Source organism: Crocodylus siamensis, chromosome 1 (genome assembly GCF_052110815.1).
Source record: "Crocodylus siamensis isolate JL-2025a chromosome 1, ASM5211081v1, whole genome shotgun sequence".
In the NCBI taxonomy this organism is placed as follows: domain Eukaryota; kingdom Metazoa; phylum Chordata; order Crocodylia; family Crocodylidae; genus Crocodylus; species Crocodylus siamensis.
This window is the reverse complement of record NC_143395.1, coordinates 391177919-391192870: the sequence shown is the minus strand read 5'-3', so window position 1 is coordinate 391192870 and position 14952 is coordinate 391177919. Positions and strand designations below refer to the sequence as shown.

General features: G+C 47.5%; 1 protein-coding gene across 7 annotated transcripts in view; it reads right to left on the bottom strand.

Annotated features, from left to right (window-relative positions):
- Positions 1 to 7918: 7918 nt before the first annotated feature.
- MSANTD4 (Myb/SANT DNA binding domain containing 4 with coiled-coils) overlaps positions 7919 to 14952 on the bottom strand; it is a 32174-nt gene continuing 25140 nt past the window's right edge. For all 7 annotated transcript variants that reach the window (XM_090029986.1, XM_090030006.1, XM_090029977.1 and 4 more), the window contains 2 exons: positions 12033 to 12671; positions 7919 to 10293 (listed from right to left, as the gene is read on the bottom strand). In XM_090029986.1, the coding sequence (XP_089886112.1) occupies positions 9718 to 10293; positions 12033 to 12494 (1038 nt within the window). In that variant the 5' untranslated portion in view covers positions 12495 to 12671 and the 3' untranslated portion in view covers positions 7919 to 9717. The remainder of the gene's footprint in view (positions 10294 to 12032; positions 12672 to 14952) is intronic.

The following is a 14952-nucleotide window of genomic DNA, read 5'->3' as shown; positions in this document are numbered from 1 at the left end:
CCACGTCTTCATACAAATGCGGCCAGAAACACCACCGTGTCAGGCGCGCTTCCGTCTTCCCTTTCCCCAGGTGCCCCCCCATCGGATTCCCAAGGGCTAACTGTAGTAGAGGTACCCGATACCGGCTGGGGATCAAAAGCTGTTCCGTCTCTGCCCCCGTTCGGGGTTCGGGCTTGACCCGGTACAGCAGGCCCCGCCTCAATTCCACCCGGGGCCCACGCCCGCCACCCGCGGAGGGGCTTACCAGCTGTTGGTGTGGTTGGAGGGCTTCCTCCCGGAAAGGTCGTAGCTCTTCATCTTCCTCTTGGGCCTCTCGGAATTGATAATTGCTGGCCAAATCTCTCAGCTCATCTGGCCAGGGTTGCTCGGCCTCTGCCCCCGCCAAGCCCGCTGCTAACTCCTTCCGTGGTCGGAGAGTGTCTAGGACTTCATATATCTCGGGCCAGTCTTATCCCACAATCAAGGGGTGTAAAATATCTTCACTTAGGCCCACCGGTAGCCGGCGTGAAACCCCCTGAAGGCGGACCTCCAGGAGCCGTCGCTCAAAGTACGTCCGCTGATTGTGGAGGCAGACCAGGTAGATCCCCTTACACCGGGGTGCTCGCCGCCATTCAATCAGAGAGGGCCGAACCAAAGTCTGAGCACACCCCGTATCAAGTACAGCTTCGAGGGCCCGTTGCCCCACCCAGGCTTTGACCCGGGGCAACGGTTGGGGGGGGGTCTCCTCTCGGCCTGCCACCCCGCACTCCATCGGCTCCTCTCGAGGAACCTCCTTGTCCGTGTTGGTCCCTTTTAGATATGGGGTCCCCTTAACAATGGGATATTCGGCCTCTGTCGGGCAGGCCCTAGCCAGATGCCCTCGGCCTCCACATCGAAAGCAAATAATGGGTTTGCCCCTGTAATTTTTCTCTCCCTTGCTCCCCTTGCTCTTCCGGGGGGAACTTTCCCCCCGGGGCTTTCCTCGGGAGGGGTGGCGCCCGGCTTGTGCCGCTGTATACTGCTCCGCCCATTGCAGAGCCTGAAGGGAGGAGGTGGGGCCGTGGCACCTTACCCATTGTTGGGTGTCATCCTCCAAATCGGCCAGGAATTGCTCGAGTAAGATCTGGTCACAAATTTCCTCCTTCGTGGCAGTATGTGGCCTCAGCCACTTTGTCAATTCGTCCCTCAGGTCGTGCCACAGCGCCTTGGGGGTCTTCTGCGCTTTGGCTTTGGTTCCCCTGAAGGCCTGCCTGTGTTTTTCCGGTGTAATCTCTAGGCGCTGGAGAATCTCGGCTTTCACGCGCTCATAATCCCAAGCCTCCGCCCGCGTCAGGGCCCGGTAGGCTGCCTGGGCCGGTCTGATTAGCAGGACCCCTAATCTGCTGGCCCACCTTCCTTTATCTAGCCCTGCGGCCAATGCGGCTCTCTCGAATGCTTCTAAGAAAGCCTCAACATCATCGTCTTTAGTCAAGCGAGGCATGCTTAATTCCTCTCTATGCACGCCCCCCCTAGCCTGCCCCTGCTGTAGGATGAGTTCCTGCAAACTCACCTGTCGTAAGGCCGTTTGCTGTTGCTGCTGCAGCACCTGTGCAATGAGGTGTAGCACCGGTGGCGCTACCTCCGGGCCCGTGGGGAGTTCCATAATTTTCTGGTGCTCGGGTCTTACGCCCTGGGATCAGGGTTCGGCTTCCCGGCCAATGCACCAGTTGTGGGGGAATAGGGTAGGTCACCCGGTTGTGAGTCGCCCAAAATCCCCGATTGGCCCCTGGAGAGGAGGGGGTACGCGTCGGGCCGCTTGTGCCCCGTCAATCTCGCCTGCCACGTCTTGATGAAAAAAAAGGGGTTCACCCAAAGTGGGGCGCTGACGGTCCAACGCAAGGGGGTACCCCGGCTCCAAAGTCCGGGGGTCCTGAGGGCTCCTCGCTCCCCTACACCCTCGCCCGAGCCTCCGATACGGATTTTGTCCAACCCTCAAAGGCCGGTGTCCCTAGACCCGGGGGGGGGCTACCAAGTCCGCCTCCCAGCCCACGGGTCTTCTTCCGTGGCCAGCTGGCCACCAGTCTTCGGAGAAAGTCCCCTCCGGTTGAGGCTCCCCTCCCGGGTTCTCCCGGTGGGACCGCCTCCGATCCCTTCGGTACCTGTGCCACGTCGGGAGGCCGCGCTGCTCCTGGTTCTACCGCAGGCAACTCAGCTCCGGCCGGCTTCCACCGCGTGGCTCCCGGCTCCGACGTGCTCGGCCCCGCTACCACTGGCCCTGTGGCTCTCGGCCTATCGCTTACCGGCTCTGCGCCTCCCGGCTGGGCCGCCGCCGGTGTCTGTGGCCCCGATCCCAGCACCGCCGTTACCGGTACCGCCGCTGCCGGAGATTCTGCCGCTGGCTCCCCACGCGCCGCTCCTGGCTCTGCTGCTTCCGGTTCGGCCGCTGCTGGTTCCGCTGCTACTGGCGTTCGTTGCTTCGCGTCCGGCTCCGCTCGTCCCTGGTCCGCCTTCGGCCGGAGCTTCCTCCCCCCCCTAGCCAGGGTAGGGGTGCTGCTTTTATTACCCCGGGCCGGTCTCACCCCGGCCCGGTTTACGTTCCGGGACACTTTAACTCCCCGGCCAGACTTCCGGGTCTGATCCCGGAAGTTGGACGGCCCTCTGGGCTTTCTCGCTCGGGCCGGGTCCCCTGGGGTCCTGGCCCCCTCACACATATACATGAGAAGGAAGAGAAGAATAAAAAACAGTGCTATCCCAAGATGGAGAAACAACAAAGGAGATCTGAGAATGCTGGCAGCTTCCTGCATTCCTTTGTCTTGATGTCCTGGGCATTGGTACAGTGATCCTGGTTGGAAAGCCAAACAATTATTGATGATATATAATTACAAAATGCCATAAAAGTTAACACAGTTGATTCCAGTTAAAAATGTTTTGGTTTAAAAAAAGAGCAAAATTAATGCTAAAAATTTAGCCTATATATAATTTAGTGCTAAAACTGTATTTGCAATTATCTGTGACTAGAATTAATTTTGTCATTTGTATTTTCCCAGTGGTTTAACACAGTTAAAGACACCGTGATTCTTTAGCAGACACAACATAGAAACAGAAATTTCCATAGAAGTACCAAGCTCCTCGGTATTTTTTCACTGGTTTACCATACCCGGAAACTTTTAAATCATTCTTTCTATATCTTGCTAACACCAGTTAAGCCACTAATTCTTAAAGCCGTGTAGTAAGACGGGATATTTTTTCTAAGAAGTGGCAGGTGTACATGAATTATATTTCTAATTACTTGACCACGTACTAATTTTCCCCAGAACCCCTGCCTCATTTAGTGCACAAGATGGCCCAGACTCATTGAATAGATATTTGATGAATGATTGTGTTTTATACTCCTCATTTAAGGTGTTGCCCCACGCTATGGTTATTGCCGACCCTACAGACCCTGTTCCAAATTCAGAATCATACATTCCTCATGGTCTTATCATCTTTTTAATGGAGTTTGTAACTGTGTGAGTGATTGAAAAGCATTTGTGAATTGTCTTCACAACAGGTGTGTGAGTTAAGATGGTGGCATTAATGACAGTTGAGGAACTAAGGCCAAGAAAGGCCCAAACTGTCAAGCATCCACTAATTTTAGGGGCCCAGTATGAGATGCTTAGGACCTTGTTTTCCAGCAGATTTAACATTTTAATTGCACTTTATCTTTGGTGCAAAGTTCCCACTGACTTCAGCTATAACTGCCTAAGCTCAGCACTTCTGCTTCAAAATGCACTCACAAATTAGGAAATTTTGGTTTAAGTAACTTGCCCAGCAGAAGTAGTGATAGGATCCAATTTTCTTGTCTGCAATATGACTTCCTTAATTCCGAGATGAGTGTTTCTCTTCCTTTAGTTCTGTTTCATAAACTGCGTATTTCAAAATCAGCAGTAAATGTAGCATTCAGTTGTTCATGGGGACCAATTGACGTTGCATAAATTACCTTAGGTTGGGCATTTATACCTTTTGAATCTTTGAATTTATAACTTTCATGTGCTTTGACATATTTTTATATGGAATATGACACTTGAAAATATGGAATCAAACTTGTTCCACACACAACTCTGTCCCTGAGTTGAAACATCTAGAGCCACAGCAGAACCCTTGACTACTTGTAAGTAGGGCTGTGTGAAGCTTTGGTTGCTGATTTGATTTGGAGGAGACTCGGTCCAATTTGGTGGCTGAATCTCCGAATTGATCGGGAGGCTAATAACCAGGTCTGAATCGATCCAAAGCCTCCGAATCAATTCAGAAAGATTCAGAGGAGATTCAGAGATTTAAGCAATCCCCGCTCGCTGCCACAGGGAGCCAGACCCAGACTCCATGCTGGTAAGTACAGGCAGTGGGGCTGGAAGAGGGGAGAGGGGACCATGGGGGGAACCCTGCCAGGCTCCATCCCGTGCCTGCTCCCCCAGCCCCCCTGAGCATCCGAACCCTGCCTGCTCTCTCAGCCCCATCAATGGCTGCCCCACCTGGCCCCAGCATCCCGGCGCTTAAAAAAAAAAGCCTGGCACTCACCAGCTGCTGCAGCAGCCATTAGGGCCTCTGGGGACTTGTGGCAGAGCCCCCCGCTCCATGCAGCATGCGGCAGCGGGGATCGCCTTCCCACCTGGCAGGAGCCAGTGAGCATGGGCTTTTTTTTTTTTTTTTTTTTTTTTTTTTTAGTGCTGGGACACTGGGGCCAGGTAGGGCAGCCATTGATGGGGCCTGTTTGGTTTGGAGAGCAGGCAGAAGCCGAATCTCCGAATCAGACTTGGCCAAATCGATCTGGGACAGTGATTCGAATCACCAAATCAAATCACTATCCCCCAAATTGGCCAAATCCGAAGGGAATACTAGCTACTTTGCACAGGCCTACTTATAACTTGTAGCAAACTCTTATTTGCTATTTGCTACAAATAACAGTAGCAACAGCCCTCCTCCTAGCTGTCACCAGCCCTGACATAGTGGGGATCACAGAAACGTGGTGGGACTCATCGCATGACTGGGCGGTGAGTGTCAAGGGCTATAGGCTATACAGGAGGGACAGGATAGGAAGGAAAGGTGGAGGAGTAGCACTCTACATCAAGGAGGAATATACTTCCTCGTCAATTAGCAAGGGGGTAGAGGGGGGGCACTCTGAGGTGCTCTGGGTTAGAGTAAAAGGCAGTCCAGGGGAGAGAGACTTAACGGTGGGAGTCTACTATAGACCTCCCAACCAGGGAGAAGAGCTCGACCAGGAATTCTTAGGTCAGCTCACAGAGGCAGTGAGGGCTAAGGATGTGGTCATCATGGGGGACCTGAACTTCCCAGACATCTGCTGGGAAGAGCAGTCAGCCAAGTCTGATGGCTCACGTCGGTTCTTAGCCAGAGTGCAGGACCTCCATCTAACCCAGGAGGTGCACAGCCCCACCAGGGGAGACGCCTTGTTGGACCTGGTGCTGGCCACGGGTGACGACCTGGTGAGGGGGCTGCGGGTGATGGGCCACCTGGGAGACAGTGATCATCGCTTGCTGGAATTCACCATCCAGCGTAAGGTGGCAAAGGGCTGCAGCAAGGCAACAGCCCTAGACTTTAGGAGGGCTGACTTCAACAAGCTAAGGAGGATCGTTGGGGAAGCGCTGAGGACCCAGAGGGGAAGGGAGCCAGATGTCCAAGGTGAGTGGTTGCTCCTTAAGGAGACGATCCTCCATGCCCAAAGGGCGGTAATCCCAACAAGGGTCAAAGGGAGCAGGAGGGCACATAAACCCCCATGGCTCACTAGGAGCATCCGGGAATGTCTCCTTGCTAAAAGGGAGGCATACACCCAATGGAGGGATGGGGTCATCACCAAGAAGGACTATGTTACAGTCGCCCGAGGATGTAGGGGGGCAGTCAGGAAGGCCAAGGCAGAGATGGAGATAGGACTAGCTTCCCGGATTCAGGACAATAAGAAGTCCTTCTTCAAATACATAGGGGGTAAAAAGAGGGTCCCGGGTAATGTGGGGCCCCTGCAGGACATGATGGGCAACTTAGTCATCACGCCAGATGACAAAGCTAACATATTTATCGATTTCTTTGCCTCTGTCTTCCTAAGTAGGGACCAGTTCAGCCACCTCCCTGCTGGGCCCCCCTCGGGCCCCGGGAGAGACATGCCTGGGCCAGGGGTTAGCGAGGAGTTAGTTAGGGTACTTCTGGAGAGGCTGGATGTGTTCAAGTCCGCTGGTCCGGACGATCTTCACCCTAGGGTTCTACAGGAACTGGCCGAGGTCATTGCGGGACCCCTGGCGCGGCTCTATGAGCACTCGTGGTGCTCTGGTGAGGTGCCGGAGGACTGGAAGAGGGCCAATGTGGTCCCTATCTTCAAAAAGGGAAAAAAAGAGGACCCGGGAAATTACAGGCCAGTTAGTCTTACCTCAATCCCGGGTAAGCTCTTTGAAAAAATTATCCTGGCACACATCCAAGAGGGCCTTGCGGGGGAATGCATGCTCAGGGGCAACCAACATGGGTTCATCAGTGGCAGGTCTTGTCAGACCAACCTGGTGGCCTTTTACGATCAGGTCACCAAATCATTAGACGCAGGGGTTGCTGTGGATGTAGTCTTTCTGGACTTCCGGAAGCCTTTCGACACTGTCTCTCACCCTGTCCTCATCAAAAAGCTGGGAGACTGTGGTGTCGATGCCCACACAGTCAAATGGGTCGCTAACTGGTTGGAGGGCCGCACCCAGAGGGTGGTAGTGGATGGGTTCTTCTCGACCTGGAAGGACATGGGCAGTGGGGTTCCGCAGGGCTCGGTCCTCGGGCCCACACTGTTCAACATCTTCATCAGTGACTTGGATGAGGGGGTGGAAAGCACCCTGTTCAAGTTTGCTGATGACACTAAGATGTGGGGGGATGTGGGTGCACTAGAAGGGTGCAGTAGGCTACAAGCTGACCTTGACAGGTTGCAACGGTGGGTGGATGAGAATAGGATGGGGTTTAACACTGATAAGTGCAAGGTGTTGCACATGGGGAGGAAGAACCGGCACCACACTTACAGGTTGGGGAACTCCCTCTTGCCAGCACGGAGACGGAAAAGGATCTTGGAGTCGTCATTGACTCCACGATGAACATGGGCCGGCAGTGTGGGGAGGCAGTCAAGAAGGCCAACCGTACCCTGTCATGCATCCACAGATGCATCTCGAGCAGGTCCAGGGAGGTGATCCTCCCCCTCTATGCGGCACTGGTCAGGCCGCAGCTGGAGTACTGCGTCCAGTTCTGGGCGCCACACTTCAAGAGGGACGTGGACGATATGGAAAGAGTCCAGAGGAGGGCCACTCGTATGATCGGGGTCAGCAGGGCAGGCCTTATGAGGAGAGGCTACGGGACCTGAACCTGTTTAGCCTCCATAAGAGAAGGTTAAGGGGGGACCTTGTGGCCTGCTACAAACTGGTCAGGGGGGATCAGCAGGTATTGGGGGAGTCCCTGTTCCCCCATGCGCTGCCAGGAGTGACCAGGAATAACGGTCACAAGCTGGCAGAGGGTAGGTTTAGATTAGATATTAGGAGGCGCTACTTCACAGTCAGGGCGGCTAGGGCCTGGAACCGGCTTCCAGGGGAAGTGGTGCAGGCTCCTAGCCTGGGGATTTTTAAAAGGAAGTTAGATGAGCACCTTGCCGGGGTCATCTGACCCCGGTGCTCTTTCCTGCCAAGGCAGGGGGTCGGACTAGATGATCTACCTAGGTCCCTTCTGACTCTAGCTACTATGAAACAGTAGCTGTATCAGTGGTGCCCAACTTATGGCCAGCAGGCTGGATGCAGCTCGTGAAGAGAATGCATCCAGCCCACAGCACAGGGGATCAGAGGACCTCAGAGAAACAATACAGCATGCAGATTTTCATAGTTTTCACTATCCCTTACTTTATAATGCTTTTTGATTAAGAACTCTATCTCTATAACAAAAAGCAGCTGTTCAACAGCAATTTTGGCTTGTAGTAATCAAATTTATTTCCACCATAGAAGCACACTTATTTCAATAATAAAAAAATAACACTTTATTTGCACAATAAAAGTAATCCTGTAGTGGTATAAATATATTTACGTGTACACACATCCTATGCAAATCACCCAACATATATTCCAATTGTACACTCTGATAGGGCTTTAGGTTTCAAATGAGTCACCAAAGTTATTTGTAGATCTCTCATCTTCCTGAAGTCTGGTTCAGTTGAGACATAGGAGAACATTCATATTTAGTTATCTATATAAAGTTTCCTTTGCTCTTTTTAACTGAAGCAAATACATTACTTATGAAAAATACCGACAGCCTTCGATAGTATGTTCGTTTGCCTACAGAACTTATGCTACATGGACAGTAGCAATGCAAGCATCTTTGTACCATGTTACCAATGTGTCTCAATCCTGGAATGAGAGGTTAGTTTATTACTGGGCACATCTACCCATGCACTTTAACAAGCAGCAGACTATTTTAGTGCACATTAAAGCATCAAGTAAAATTTCATGCCATTATGCTAATCCACAGTAAAACAGTCTACTGTGCATTGTCACTAAGAAAGGGTGCAAATGCACTACTGCAATTTAGAGCAGTCTAATGCACATTAATTTAGTACCTCACACCAGAGGTACTAACTTTTAACGTGCATCAGAAAAGGTGCATTAATGCACGTGTAGATGCGCTCACTGTGTGTTCAGTCACTGACTTTGCTTCCGAGACTGCCAATGAGTGAGCCAATTGTGCTCTATTCTTTTGCAATCTGCTTACCTGCAGGTCAAAGAATGGACACAGTACAACAATGTATAAGCTAACTGAGAGTAAATTCAGGCTGGACATCAGAAAAATCTTTTTCTTGTAAGGGTCACCAGAATCTGGAATTCACTCCCAGGAGAGGTGGTACAATCACCATCCTTGGAGATGTTCAAGATGAGGCTGGACAAGCACCTTGTTGAGCTTGCCCAATTACTTCCTGCCCATAGCAGGGAAGCAGACTTGATGATCTAGCAGGTCCCTTCCAGTCCTTGGATTCTTTGATTCTAATGTCTGTTACAGAGGTCAAGATTCAGACATGAAGTCTAGAAGTACAATGCTCTGGATACTTCTAATTCACTGGCCCACCCACCAGTCCAATTTTTATTGACACACAATTGAAAAGTGACACTGGCTAGCACACATTCTTCAAACCAGCAGAATACTATCTCCTCTGTCATGAGAAAAATAATATTGAGTGAAATTAGCTTGCACTTTACTAATTCTCAGAAAATTCCTGAACTATACCCTGAATTTAGTGAGAGGAAAGTTTGTTAAGGGAAGAAAGGTAAGGAAAATTAAATTATCACCTTGCAGTTTTCTCTATGTAAATAATAGTTACCTAAGATTTGGGCTAATTTCAGCACTATTCCCTCACAATACAGACAGATTCATTTTGATGAATGAAGCCTACAGTTTTCAGGTAATACTCTTATACCAGTGGAAAGGCAGTCTTGATCCTTAAGGTGCTTGTGAGAGCAGGACACCAAACTAACAACACACTACTGGAGGTGAGGGAACATAACACATACTTCTGCTACACTGAAGGCCATTTCATACACAAAGTCCATTTATGTTGGCACACTGACTTACCAAGCACCATTCCATTTTTTTAAGAGTTTAACATCAACATTCAACTCTTGACAGAGGACATTAAACCCCTAGGACAGTTTCAGTGTTAAGAAAAAGCTACCTATATTTTACAAACTTCAAAGTATTGGTTTGACACCTTAGCCAAGAAGTTCACTGCAGGTGTCCTTCTCGCTGAATTCTAAGGCGTTCTTTCTCCACTTGCAAACGTTCCTTCTCGATCTGCAACTTCTCAGATTCAAACTTTAAGAACTGCAGCCTCTCTTTCTCTAATTGCAAACGTTCTTTTTCAAGCTTTAATTTTTCTGTTTCTAGATCCAGAGGCTGCAAGATGGGTTTTTCCCCCTGGGCAAGGTCATTCTCCAGAGCAGGTTTGTCAGCATGCAGGGCTTCTAACCTTAGTTTCTCCCTCTCAATCTGCAATCGCTCCTTCTCTAACTGAAGTCTCTCATGCTCCAAGTCCACATGCCGCAGCCGCTCCTTTTCAATCTGCAGGCGTTCTTTCTCTACCTGTAGTCTTTCAGCTTCAATGTCTAGTCTCTGTTTCTCCAGCTCTAGTTTCTGCTTCTCTAGACTTATGAGTAAATGAGAATCCTCATAGGCAAGCCTGGCTTGAGCAGAGCTTAGATTTCCAAATTCTTCGATATGGGTAAAATCAGGTAGGTCATTTTCCTTTTTGGAATCTGGCAAAACTGATGACAGAATTTCTTCTTCTTCCTCAATAGGAAACTATGGAAGGAACAAGATACATGATTAATACGTTGACATTTATATTTCATATGAAAACAGATAGGCTAGCCTGTTTACTTCTCACATCTCAGAAGTTATTCCAGACATCTGGTTAACTTATATCATGCAAAATTTGTATGTTAAATGAAACATTAAGTTTTCCGTAGTTACAGACACAGAAAAAGACTTGACTTTGTGATCAACAGTAAATTCACATATGTTCATGAAAAATGGAAGAAAATTGCTTCAGCAGATGTATATATAAAATGGTCAAAAATGTGTTTATTCTGTAAAGTTCTGTTTAAAAATAGGCTGCAAGTGAGATTTCAAATTTTCAGATTCACTTTTCAAAGAGAAGTAAGATTAAGAAATGTGAGCTTGTTTTATTTTTCATGTAATTCAGTGCCTGGGACATGAAAAACTCTGAAAATTTGTTCTGACCAATTATTTAATAGTTGGAACTGTGCACCAGTCATCTACCTTGCACAATATTGAATTTATTATTAGTGTGAGGAATATATACAAATATATATGCAAATATTTTTATGAGATGTTATATTTTATTGGAGATCTTCTACTTTCTCTCTCCAAGAGAGAAGTAAAGTGTTAAGTGGGCACAAAAATCAGGATTCAGAAGGTCCCTTAGTTATATTTATTGTAATCCTCTCCCTAGGTCAGGGGTTTTAAACTGGGGGTATGCGTACCCCTGTGGGTACCTGGGATGGCCTCAGGGGTTACTTGGCAGCAGGCGCTGATGCTGCCATCGTGCTGCTGTTACGCTCGCTGATCGGCCGGCCACAGGGGACCTTCCTCTCAGTCACTGACTGGCTGATGGGGGACGCCCTGCCCACTTGTTGACTGGCCACTGGGGGAATCCTTCCTTCTCACCCACCAGAGGTACACCAACCCAAAAAGATTGAAAACTCCTGCCCTAGGTGATGAGGACCCTGGATATATGAAAGAGGGGGTAGTATTGCTATCTTGAAATGCCTCTAAAAATGTATGCAGTGCCTTTATTGCCAGGTTAATTTTAGCAGGCTTTGTCTCTAAATCAAAATAAACTAGCAGTACTTGTTTGGAAATAGAAAGAAAAAAGTATCTACTCAGATGTGTGTACAGGTTGTTTACAACTTGAATACAAATGCTATTAATGGAATTCTGGTTGTTCCAGAACACACTGCTCTCCTCCTCTTTCTCAGGCTGCTCTACAGATGCATTTAAAAGAAGGAATTCTTTCTAACAGAAATCTGGCATGAGGGATAAGTCAGCCAATACTTCCTTTTCCTTTGCAATTAGATTGTGTTAAGAGATGACCCCAAGATGCTCTTCTCTGTCGCTGAGCAACAACTTTGGATTACGAAAGTGGTGGGTTCTAAAGGAGGATGTATGGAGAGATGAGAATAAGATAAATACTTAACTCTTCCTTTAGTCTACATGGATTTTAAGTCCTATTGACTGTAATAAACTTGCCTCCATGGTAGAGAGGGAAAGAGAAAACAGACCTGCAAACATTTTCAAAGGGACTGAATACCAATATAATTAACTACAAGTCAAGACCTTACACACATCTGTAAGTGAGTAGATTTTGAATAGCACCTCTCTGGTAGATGCTCACCTCTGGAGATTTTTCTTTCACAACATCAAACTGCTTTGGGAAATTATAATACAGCTGAATGCTAGCCAGGAGTGCGGCTAATGAAAAGAATGTCCATACTGAAAAACCTACAGTAACTACTTACTTCAAAACTCTGTGGATCCTCCTCTTCCTCTTCTACCTTGATTTCTGTTAAAGATCCACCTGCTTCTCTGAAGTCTGTGATGTTCTGCCATTCAAAATTAGATTCATTTGTAAACCCTACTTTCTCATCCATATCTTCATTGAGAGAGTCATCTAAATCAGATGAAGGAAGGTGAAACCCAGCACCTACTACTTTGATGTTTGCATTCAGACGCTTTCTCTTCATGAGTGCTCTCCAGTCGAGGTATCGCCTTTTCACTTCTGTCCCTGTTCTCTGTTCTCCTTCACCCACAGCATTCACACACTCAGCTATTTCCTCCCAAGCCTTCCGTTTCATCTCATTAATTGTTGTATTAAGCTGCTTAGAAAAAAGTACCTCTTTCCTTTTTCTGATTTCTTTGAGGAGAGTTTGAGTTTCCTGAACGCTAAAATTGCTTTTTCTTTTTCTTTTTAATTGTTTCATTTTTTCCAGCTTTATATCTAATAATTGTTGTCGAAGCAGATTAAAGAGATGATTTGCAAACAATCAATTATTTATACCAATAAGAATAAAAATAATCAGAAGATGGCACTTAGTTCTTCAGGCAGTAAATTCATTCTTCATTTGGTAGTATTTCTATTTGGCAGACTTGTAAAGCTCCTAAGAGGAAAGAACAAATATACAGCTTGAAAAATATATAGTGCATATGAACATGGCTCCTTAGTCAATCATGGCAAAGAGCCTATATAACTGATCATTCACCCACCTGATGGAACAAAACTTAAAAATCTGTACATACAGAATAGCTATAAATAAGCTTCTCTAACCTCATACGACTTACAAATACATTAATACAGGCATTCCCATACCTTTGTTCATGGAGAGCCACTTAAAAGGCATAGGATATCACACTGGAGATGGCATTGCATTGCAGATTTAATTTTTGTTATGCATTTATATTCAAGAGATTTAACACAATATCCTATATGTACACAAAATTACATTAAGAAGAATCATAGGCTAAAACTTGAGACACATGGCTTGGCTTGAGTGCTATTTTCTAACGAAGTAGCTAAAATTTGTTAAACCGTTACTTCAGAGAAGTAAGAGAAATAAAGCATGAGTGAGAGATTTCTACAGCAGCATTTTTTAACATACTTTAGAAGAAAAAGCTGACATTTTGGAGGCACTTACAACTTCTATTATAACTAGAATAGGAGAACTTGAAGGGTTCCAGTGAAATATGGAAAGTATAAGGCCAGAGGGATTATATTTGTGTTGGGAAAAACACTTTTTTCCTGGCACGAATAGTGAGCTTACAGGTGCTCAAGAAGTACTGAGATCCTTGCAGCAGACTTTTTCTCTATTTCGGAAGATTCTGGGCAAGGAGTTGCATTTTTTAAAATTAGCCTTGAGGACATCCCTGATGCACTTTCTATGCCTTCCTCTTCAGTGTATGCCTTGACTGTGCTGGAAGAACAAAACTTGCTTCAGGAGTCTGGAATCGGATACCTGGATGACATGGCCAGCCTAACGAAGTTGATGTCAGATGATCATCACTTCAATACTCGTGGTGTTTGTTTGCAGGAGGATGCTAGTGATGATGTATCTGTCTTCCCCCTGGATTTGGAGAACCTTCTACAGACAGCATCGCTGGTACTTCTCCAGCAACTTTAGATGTCTCTTGCACGTTGTTCATATCTCAGCTCCATACAGCAAAGTGGAGATCCACTCACTGGCCCTTCTTCCTGCTTGTAGTTGCCATTTCCTTGCTTTCCTGCTGGCTCAGCCACTCTAGGTACTGGGGCCAGGATGTGGGGGGGCTGTATGTATGCTCTTAGTGCGAGTCCCACATGCACACCAGCCTCTACCCTGCCTGATCACTTGGCCTAGGGAGTCCAGCCAGCCCAACCCCCAAAGAGAGGGGCCACAATGAGGGCAGTAGCCAGCCGGGGACCGGTATCTAAAGTTAATATTGGCCCCTTAATTCAGATACCTGTATAGATTCAATTAGGTAAAAGTACAAAGTCAATTGATATGCTGTTAGACACTGGTGCCTAGATTTGCATTTTAGATTCTGTAGAGTGGAGGGGGAGAAAGGAACCCTTTATCAAGTAATTGGAGTCGGAGGCACTACACGACCAGGACATCTGGTCCGAGCAACCTTTGCATTACCGAATGGCTCTAAGGTAACAGCGGCAGCAGTAATACTTAAAGGGGGACCGAGCTTACTGGGACTTAATGTACTAAGGGGACAGCGGTTTGCCCTTGAACAAGAGAGTTGGCAGTTTGGGTGCACAGTGCCTCACCAAGAAACAGAAGAAACCGCTATAACAGCTGTAACTCAGTGTAACATGATCCCACTAACCCTGCCTCCCTTGAAAGGAGTACACAGACCACAGTATCGAACTCCCCCCTGAGGCCACCCAACCTATCCAGTATATCATAAGTCAGCAGTCAGAAGACAGGACTATTATCTGAACCCACTCTCTGTATAACAATCCAGTGTGGCCAGTGTGCAAGCCAAATGGAGGGTGGCGGCTGACTATTGACTTTCGAGCTTTGAATGCTAATACTGATCCTTTAACAGGTGCTGTCCCATCACTACCAGCCTTGACAGAAAGCATCCAGTGTTATAAGCCTGCATGGATAGAATCCATTAATATCAAAAACATGTTCCGACGGTACATGTTTGTAGCCGTAGAAATCATCACAAAGATAACATCTGCCCGCACCTCAGCGAGAGCTACAGCCCAGGACACTTGTCCAGCACTGGAAACTTTGCTAGCTGTTTATCCACCACCTATAGAAATACAGTGACAATGGCCCTCACTTCTGCAACCATCTTGTGTATGACTGGACTGCCATGTTATGAGCCTATCATATCCCATACCATCCGCAGGCTAATGGATTGGTAGAACGAGCCAATGGCATCCTCGAA